General features: G+C 52.7%; 1 protein-coding gene across 1 annotated transcript; it reads left to right on the top strand.

Annotated features, from left to right (window-relative positions):
* The first annotated feature begins 511 nt into the window (after nt 1-511).
* On the top strand, nt 512-5371 carry Sfrp5 (secreted frizzled related protein 5). The gene is made up of 3 exons (XM_075975093.1): nt 512-1194; nt 2960-3037; nt 4421-5371. The coding sequence occupies exons 1-3, from the start codon at nt 675-677 to the stop codon at nt 4765-4767; spliced, it is 945 nt and encodes a 314-aa protein (XP_075831208.1). The 5' UTR covers nt 512-674; the 3' UTR covers nt 4768-5371.
* The last annotated feature ends 4440 nt before the right edge of the window (nt 5372-9811 follow it).

The following is a 9811-nucleotide window of genomic DNA, read 5'->3' as shown; positions in this document are numbered from 1 at the left end:
CTATCCCACTAGCCTGCAAGGTGCCTGGCTCTGGGCAGAAACTCAGTGGATACTTGAAGACCTCAGGATGAAGCTCTGCCCGACTGGCCAGGAGGGTTTGGATGGTCAAAAGACTCCAGTATCAGAGAAGAGCAATGGAGGTGTTGGAGAAGCGAAACCAGAGCCGAGCAGGGAAAGGCCCAGGCGGAGAGATAAGCAGGTGAAGTGAGTGAGAAAAGGAACAGGAGAGACTGTGGCGGAGAGAGATAAGAAGGATGGAGAAGAGGCCAAGGGTGAGGAAAATGCCAAGCCCCAGGAAGAGGTACAAGGAATGGGTCTGGGCTGCGGCAGGGGAATAGTTGACCGGCCGGGGTCGCACAGTGGGGCGGGGCGGGAACCGGATAGGAACACGGAGGGAGGGATTCCAGGGTTCCTCCCAGGTCCGCCAACCCGGGGCGAGAGTGGGGTGGGGGGGACCAAAGACTGCAGATTGGCTAGGGCACAGCGAGGTCTGGGCTGGAGCCCCGAGGTGGGAGGTGCCTGGATCACTCCGGCAGCAGAGCGGAGCAGAGGCTGCCACCTACTTGGACGACCCGAACAGCGGGGACGGCTGCAGGGACCATCCCGGCCGGGGAGCACACAGGGCAACCCGGTGACGAACACCGAGCCGTCGGGGCGGGCGGCGACATCCAGCCATGAGGGTGGTGGGGGGCGCGCGGACGGCCGCCCTGGCGCTGCTGCTCGGGGCACTGCATGGGGCTCCGGCTCGAGGCCAGGAGTACGACTACTATGGCTGGCAGGCGGAGCCGCTGCACGGCCGTTCCTACTCCAAGCCACCGCAATGCCTCGACATTCCGGCCGATCTGCCACTCTGCCACACGGTGGGTTACAAGCGCATGCGGCTGCCCAACCTGCTGGAGCACGAGAGCCTAGCCGAGGTAAAGCAGCAGGCGAGCAGCTGGCTGCCGCTGCTGGCCAAGCGCTGCCACTCGGACACCCAGGTCTTCCTCTGCTCGCTCTTCGCGCCCGTCTGCCTAGACCGGCCCATCTACCCGTGCCGCTCGCTATGCGAGGCCGTGCGCGCCGGCTGCGCACCGCTCATGGAGGCCTACGGCTTCCCCTGGCCCGAGATGCTGCACTGCCACAAGTTCCCCCTGGACAACGACCTCTGCATCGCGGTACAATTCGGGCACCTGCCTGCCACCGCGCCTCCAGGTATAGCGCCGCTGCCGCCCCGCGCACCCCGATGGTCCCGCGGGCAGCAACCTGGGAACCGACAGATGCCGCTCCACAAACCCTTATTTGCACGCCCGGATAGGTGCCAAGCCCTTACACACACAGCGCGCGCACGCACACACCACATATGTCCCGTGCTCAGTAATTGTCTCAATTCTCCTTCCCACCTGAATGAACTTGAGGCTCTGGATATATCCTGGCTTGTTCTCTCCCCACTCTGACCAGTGCCTCGTGCAGCTCACAGCATGCCCACTTCCCCAAGCTGCTGAATCCCTGGGTGTCCTGGGGGCGACCCCATAAATGCTTTATTGCCTTCCTCGTCTATACAATGTTTGTGGTCGCTCGCTAGACGGTGTCTTTGACCTGAATTGCAGGCGCGCCCAGACAAGCACTTCTCCCCAACGATATGGGAACTGGGAAGAGGCGGGTGGTTAGGGAAGAGCTGAGGACCCTTCGTTTCTATGCCTGGAACTCCAACTTCTCCAGTTCCTAGTCTGGGTATCTTTGGGGTACTTAACTTTTCTGAGCCTCTTCTCCCTGACAGTAAAGCCCCAGCCCCTTGAGCTCCCAAGTCCTGCCTCCCGCCGGCACCTTGGTGCCATTGCTGCCATCGTGGCTGATTTCTGCTTGATCTCAGCTGCTCTTTCACTGTGCTGGTTCTCAAAACTGCCCCAAGGTTGGAGGCCACACCTCCTCCTTTCTCCAAGAATGCAGGTCCCCTTCCAAACTGGCCTAGGTCCCTAACACTCCACCTTGGGTGACACCCAGCAGGCAATCTTTGCCTGGGCAGCTAGCATGGCAGAGCAAGAGCTCCCATGAGACCCCATGGCTGGAACAAGCAAAGCTCCATTCCCCTTTTCCTTCTCTCTCTACTCCCCAAAAAGCAGCTGGGCCCCTCCTCACACCCCTGCACCCCATCTCTCAAAGCTTATGTTCACTGCTTAGTCCTAGAATGCTCTCTCTCCTCCTTCTCCCTCTCCATGGAGTTCTGGGAGAGGAAAGTCCCTGTGCTGGAGGCTGAAAGTCGCAGGCAAACAGGAATAGAGCCAGTCAAGCAAGAAATCCACAGTCCCCAGAAGTCCCCACAGGTTCCTTTTACGGTTTCTTTGGAGCCCAAACAAGAACAGCCCGAGAAATCAGGAATCTTAGGCTCAGGACCCGGCCTAGCCCTGTCTTGCTACACCACGGACCCTCTCTCCCTGGGAGGCTTGCTCACCTGGAGGCAGGCACAAAAGGGAACACAGAGGTCAGACGGGGGCAGGGCTGGACAATAGAAAGGCTGTAGAAAGGTGTGTGTGTGACCGACAGATGACATTCAGATGCTTCACATAAAAACGAGTCGAGTGGGCTTTCTTTGAGAAATTCTAAATTAATGCTGTTTTGCTCTGCTGACCGCCCACGTGCCTGACCTCCGCAACACATCCGCCCTGGCCATAGAGCAGGACCACAGCCATGAGCCCTAAGCTTTGCTACCTTCATTACTCATTACCTTATTCCTTCGCTGTAAGTAAGGCAGCATCCACTTCACACGCGGAGTATTAGAAGGGATAAAATTCAGAACACAGTGCATGGTCTGGCGGCCACTCTACGATCTCTAGAATTGTCGCAGCCACTCAGTCATTGCCACCACCCCATGTCTGGGTAGGAATCACAGAGCAGCTTTTGTGAGGAGGGAGGTTGTTGAAGGAGACTGTACCGCTCCGGCTGTTTGGGATTCCACCCACTCTCCTCTCTCTCTCTTCAGTGACCAAGATCTGTGCCCAGTGTGAGATGGAGGACAGTGCTGACGGCCTCATGGAACAGATGTGCTCCAGCGACTTTGGTGAGTACGGGCTCTCAGGACCACAGCCGTGACACCGCCCCAGCAGCCTGGTTCAAAGCCAACCCCCTGTTGAGAGAGCTGAGAGAGGCCTCCATGGCTGGGCTGGCCTTTTTAAGGGATGCAAGCTTAGCCAGAGATGGATGGGACCCTCACAGGACCCCGGACCCCAGGATAGGAGAGTCCCCTGTCTGCTGGAATCTCTTCTGAATACCCAGCGTTCCTCTGGCCAAGATGGGTTGTGACCAACTTTCCCCATTGCTTCATCTTGGACCCTTCCTATCCTGGGACAACCGAACTAAGCCAGTTAGGACCAAGCTCACTGTGAGCCACAGATTTCTGCATGTGATCTTTGCAAAGTTCGTTCTGTTTTGTGTCCTAGCCTCCTCATCTATAAAAATAGGAGAAAGAGCAATGATGAAATCCTGACTTAGAGAGTCTTTATGTTGGTAGCCTCTTTGGAAAGAAAATGCTATTCTAACTGCAGAGGGCAGGGCGGGGGGGGGGGGAGGAGAAGAGGTTTTAGGCCAATTCCCTTTCTGAGTGGGTGGAGTTATTCTCTGGCTTCTTGAGAGATGGAGACTAGCTGCAGGAGCGTGAAGCTGGCTAGAGGGCCCTCAGCCAGGATTCCTGACCTTAGCTGTATTGGGTCTCTGTGGCCACTTGTGAGTGACCTGGATGATGACTCAAGCCACAGGCCTGGACTTTACCTCCCTACCCTAAATATTCACTCACACTCCTACACATACCACAACAGACTTCCACACAGACACACAACATACATTCTGTGCCCACACTCCTCTCTCTCTCTCTCTCTCTCTCTGTCTTCCTCTCTCTCTCTCCCTCTCTCTTTCTCTCCCTCTCTCTCTCTCTCTCTCTCTCTCTCTCTCTCTCTCTCACACACACACACACACACACACACACACACACACACACACTCCTAGAAATCCTAGAAATCAGAACACCCCCAAAGGATAGCAGAAACCAGTAACCCTGCATCACAAAGACGTTCTCCAGATGGGCAGCTGCTACCCCGAGAGGGGACCCCATCTCTGAAGACCCTACCCCCGGCATGAGTGTTATGAACACTCTGGTTCTGAAGCTGGGTGGTCTTAATGGGATTTGGGCTCCAGAACTCAGGCAGGACACACCCTTCTCAAGCCTATGTCGCCCTACTGTCCTTTGAAGCGAAAAACCTGGCCACAATGTCCATAGAAGGCCAGCCCACAGGAGTTTCAAAAACATGGATGTAACCTCATGAGTCCTGCCGTCCAAGCCCCACACCTCAACAGGCTCCCCAAGAGTGTCCTGGTATCGACTTAGGGCTCCTGCTGTCCCCAGCAAAGGCGACACTTTCCAGACCACCCCTTGCCCTCCTTTCCACAGTGATCAAGATGCGCATTAAGGAGATCAAGATAGACAATGGGGACCGGAAGTTGATTGGAGCCCAGAAGAAGAAGAAACTGCTCAAGGCAGGTCCTTTAAAGCGCAAGGACACCAAGAAGCTGGTCCTGCACATGAAGAACGGCGCCGGCTGCCCCTGCCCACAGCTGGACAGCCTCGCCGGCAGCTTCCTGGTCATGGGCCGCAAAGTGGAGGGGCAGCTGCTGCTCGTGGCTGTCTACCGCTGGGACAAGAAGAACAAGGAAATGAAGTTTGCGGTCAAGTTCATGTTCTCCTACCCCTGTTCGCTCTACTACCCTTTTTTCTATGGGGCAGCTGAACCCCACTGAAGGACAGTCCTCCTTGCCCTAGCCAGGCAGCTGTGCCTTGCCCTCTGTCCCTGCCCACCTGGCCCCACCCCAACTCCCAGGCTAACCCAGCCCCTGGCAAAGGTGGCTTCGTGCAGCTACTACTTGCTCAGGCTCCCTCCTTGACTTAAGAGTCCTGGAATCCTGGGGTCTATTGGGGGCTCCCACTCTCAAGGGAGGGACTTTCTCTTCTGGGGGAAGCCCAGAAAGCAGGGAGAGGAGAAAAACGTGAAGGAAGGATGCAGGGCCTCCTGCAGCCTGGGGAGGAAGTTTCCAGGAAGAACAGAGGGACCTGAGGGGACGGCTTCCCCCCCACAGGCCCTTTATGTGTCACCACAGGCCTCCGCATCCTCCAGCCACACCCACTCCTCCTCTGGAGCCCTGCTGGACAGGAGTGCGGCTCAGCAGCTTCAGGCGTTGCCCCACGAGCTTGCCTCCGGCTCTCGCCTCAGCACCCCACACCTTCTGTCCCAAACCCGACAATAAATTATTGCTACTGCTGTGAGACCACTGGTTTTAGACTACAGGTTTGGTTCTTAATATTTTTTTTAAGTTTTTAATTAAATAAAATAAAATTGTTGCTTTGTATCAGGTAATTTCTTTATCCAATAGCTCTGAAGAGGCCGGGGCTAGGGAGGTTCAGATGACATTGAGCGAGGGCCCATCCTAAGCCACTGACCTCCTTGGAAAGTCTAAGAAAGGCAATGTTCCCCAAGGACACAAGGGCAAGGTCACCCTCACCTCCCAACCACTAAGTAAGGAATAGAGATGACCATCCTTTTGTCCCTAAGGAGGGGCAGAAGTGCCGAGCTTCCCAACCTGATCCCACAGTCAGAAGACAGTCCTACTCTGCAGTTCCTGGTCAGAAGGGTCTAAGAAGGCCACAGGTAACAATGTCACTTCTCTCCTGGGGTTCCCAGATACTCCTGGGCACTGGTCCTGACGTACAGGTGACGATACTTTAGATTGACACTTCTCTCTAAGCATCCCCGGGGCCAGCAGCACCTGTTACCCAGGAACTAGCTAAAAACACAGAATCTCAGAGGGCTAAAGAATGCCTGCCACTCAGAGAGAGAGTACTTGCTTGGGAATTTGGACACTTGGGCTCCACCCAAACTTGCTGTAATGGAAACTGCTTTGTTATTTTTAGAATATTACTGGGGATCAAACCCAAGAATCTGCATTTTGACACATAAACCTTAGCCCATCTACAGAGCGGTTAACAAACACTGGGCCCCATTCCCACACAATGTAAACAGGACCAAAAAAAAAAAAAAGGGCTTTGCCACCTAGTGGCATGTGGGATCTGGGAGCTATTGCCAGGACAAAGAAACCTAAGCAGGGGGGGGGGGGGGGCTGGGGTCCACACAGCAACTTTAAGGTCCAAGCTCCGGATGGGAGAACGCTTAGGTGAGCGGTCACTGTCATGCAAACAACCAGCATCTGGAAGGAGCTCACTGTGGGGTCAGTTGGGGTCCCTCAGCAGACGTGAAAAGATCAGACAGATGTCCACAGAGCAGGGAGCAGGCACCCTGAGAGCCTTTCCCACCAGAAGTAGTCGAGGCCACCTGGGGAAGGAGGACTCTGCCAGCTCTGGAAGTGTACTCCCTAGGGAAGATGTCACCTGGGGAAACGGAGGTGGCAGCATGGCCAGAAAGGCCACTGGCAGGAACTAAGGTGGGCCAGATGAAATGCCCTCCACAGGGGCGTCACTAGCAGGTGGCCTGACCGCTTGTCCATAAATCACCTCTGGGCAGTCAGGTGGCCTGTGCCCAGGCAGCAGAGGCCTAATTGCGCCTCCTCAGTGAGAGAAGGCTGCTGCCACCCACCCTGCCCAAACCCTGCCCAAACCCTGCCCAGCATGCCCAGATCCCTGAATCTGCCCCTTGTCTCCCAACCTCCTGCTCTAACCAAATATTTACAGGCACTTCTTTCGTCCACCAGGCGAGATTATTTTTCCACCAAGCACACAGGACTCTGGCCACCTCTGGCTGAAGTACAATGCTGAGCTCTGTGGTCGGAGAGGGCTCCCTCAGCCCATTCCAGGGAGCTCAGGAAGGCTCTCCCCACCACTCCAAAAAAGGGACCTGGCCCTGTGCCCCACCTATTCTGTTCTTCCCTGCATAGACTCTCTTCTGGAATGGAGAGAAATTCTCCCCAAGACCAGGGAGCTTCTGCAAGGCCCGGGCCAGTTTTCTTTACCCAGTCCTGTTGGTTGCAATGATTTTCCTCCCAGTGGACAGGATCTCACACCTGGACTCAAGGACCAGCGAAGACAAGCCTCTGATGCATGACTAGAACTAAATCCCCCAGGCACATAGGACCTCTCCACACAGTATGGATGCCACTAGTTAGTTCCCGGCCACTTAGCCCCTAAATAATCACACAGAAACTGTATTGTTTAAATCACTGCTTGGCCCATTAGCTCTAGCTTCTTATTAGCCAACCATACATATTAATTTAACCCAACTCCATTAATCTGTGAATTACCACGTGGCTGTGGCTTACCAGGAAAAGTTCCAGCGTCTGTTTCCAGCGAGGCTACATGGCTTCTCTCTGACTCCACCCTTCTTTCTGCCAGCATTCAGCTTAGTTTTCCCCGCCTAACTCTGTTCCCCTATAGCTCTGCTATAGGCCCAAAGCAGTTCCTTTATTTATCAATGGTAATCACAGCATACAGAGGGAAATCCCACATCATTGAGGCAGACAGGTGTACGTCGGGGCTGTCTAAGGCTCTAGGCATCACAACACAGTTCTCTTCCCAATTCCCATCCTCTTTCAGACAGCAAGGCATAGCGCTAAGTCAGGAGCCTCCATCCCTCGGAGCAGGAGAGCAGCAGGCAAGCAGGCCCAGCTGGTAGACTTCCATTCCCACGCCAGGCCAGAAGTCATATGACCTACTTGCAAGGGCACAGAGGAAGTCAAGTTTTCACCTGAATACACGAAGTTCTACAAAACAGGAGCCCACACATTCAGGGTGGGGGAGGGAAAGGCAGTCCAGTTCTGGCCAGGTGACAATGAGTACACGGCCTCCTCCCCAGGGTGGCAGAGTGCTGTCAGGTGTGTGACAGACGCCTGGATGTAACGCACAGATGTAGATGGTCGTTAGTGGGTATTCATATTTTTATTAACCCAACAATGCCTGCACATAATAGAAGCTCGGTAAAATTCCTAATTCTTTTTATTTATTTTTATTTCATTTTCATGGGTGCTTTGCCTGCACACATGTTTGTATGAGAGATTTGGTTCCCCTAGAACTAGGGTTACAGGTAGTTGTGAGCTACCATGTGGGTCCTGGGAGTTGAACCAGGGTCCTCTGTCAGGGAAGTCAGCTCAGCACTCCTAACCACTGAGCCATCTCTCCAGCCCCCTGATTCTTTATTCAACTGAGATACATGACTGACAAGAAGGCAGAGAAAAGCATCATTCTTACCTAAAAGCCAGAATTATGGAAACTACATTTGGAGGTTTGTTTACTATAAAAAATATACCCCCTAGGTGGCATATAAGCCAATATTGAGGAAAGATACCTACTGTCGCCAAGGTCATGGTGAGTAGCAGGCACTACTCAAAGCAGTTTTGCATTTTTAAGATGTTTTTATGTATATGGTGCTCTATCTGCATATACACCTGCACACCGGAAAAGGGCATCAGATCCCATTAGAGATGACTGTGAGCCACCATGTGGTTGCTGGAATTGAACTCTGGACCTCTGAAAGAGCTGCCAACACTCTAAACCCCACACTTCTGCATTCTAATGCAAACCCTCCAGCAGCAATTTTGAGATCAGATCTCACAAAATAGCCCCAACTGGCCCAGAACTCTACTATGTAGACTAACCTGGCCACAAACTCAGAGAGATCCACCTGCCTCTGCCCCAGGTGCTGTGATTAAAGGTGTGTGTCACCACCACCCAGCAAGTGGTAACATATTTTAGTAACAGTGACTACAGGTACTTAAGGTCCATGTTCCAGTAGCACAGCATACATGGTAGTGCTAGATTGGACCCCAAAATCCTAACCATTACCCAGGACTTTATTTTTTCAAGACAGGGTTTCTCTGTGTAGCCCTGACTGTCCTGAAGACCAGGCCGGCCTCAAACTCACAGAGATCCTCCTGCCTCTGCCTCCCAAGTGCTGAGATTAAAGGAATGGAACACCACCACTTGCTCTACCTAGGACTTCTTTTTTTTTTTTTAAATATTTATTTATTTATTATGTATACAATATTCTGTCCGTGTGTATGTCTACAGGCCAGAAGAGGGCACCAGACCTCATTACAGATGGTTGTGAGCCACCATGTGGTTGCCGGGAATTGAACTCAGGACCTTTGGAAGAGCAGGCAATGCTCTTAACCACTGAGCCATCTCTCCAGCCCCCTACCTAGGACTTCTTAAACGCTAAAGAAATGTGTGCTGCTTCCAGGCAGATATGTAAAATGGGTATATAAACCAAACATTTACTTATAAGCCATAAATCTATTTCAAAATAATCCTTTGGCATACACACACCGCTTATTAAGGATGAAAGCAAATCTGCTCACTAATGGAACAAATGTGCTTGCATTTACATGAGGAATTAAACCTTGGCTGTTTGTAGGATGAACGGCACTTTCTGAGATGGTCACTTTTGATTTTATAACCAATGCTGAGAATGCTGTTCTGCGTACACACACACAGCACAAAATGGCAGAAGTTATGTTTAAAGACATTTTGTAAATTGCTTGAAATTCTATTCTGATTTATGATCCAAACCAAAATCCACTAAACAATTTTTAAGAAACTGATGTTAGTGATTGTCTTCTTTTTAAATTGTTACTTGTGCTACGGTATATGTGGAGGCCAGAGAATTGGTGCTCTCCTTCAGCCTTGTTGAGGCAGGGTCTCTGGTTCATGCCAGGCTGCTGTGTGCTCCAGGGCAATTCTCCTCTCTCCTCCTACCTCCTGGAAGTGCTAAGATTACAGATGCACACCTGACTTTTTAACATTGGTTCCAGGGATCAAATTCAGGTGCCCAGCCTATGTGGC

The sequence above is a fragment of the Microtus pennsylvanicus genome, chromosome 5 (genome assembly GCF_037038515.1).
Source record: "Microtus pennsylvanicus isolate mMicPen1 chromosome 5, mMicPen1.hap1, whole genome shotgun sequence".
NCBI classification, from domain to species: Eukaryota; Metazoa; Chordata; class Mammalia; order Rodentia; family Cricetidae; genus Microtus; species Microtus pennsylvanicus.
This window is presented reverse-complemented; position numbering and strand designations above follow the sequence as displayed.

Excerpts from the sequence above, each read along its gene's own strand:
- Sfrp5 (XM_075975093.1), top strand. The coding sequence starts at position 675 with ATGAGGGTGGTGGGGGGCGCGCGGACGGCCGCCCTGGCGCTGCTGCTC. Across the intron at positions 1,195-2,959 it reads GCCTGCCACCGCGCCTCCAG|TGACCAAGATCTGTGCCCAG; the intron begins GTATAGCGCCGC and ends CTCTCTCTTCAG. Across the intron at positions 3,038-4,420 it reads GATGTGCTCCAGCGACTTTG|TGATCAAGATGCGCATTAAG; the intron begins GTGAGTACGGGC and ends TCCTTTCCACAG.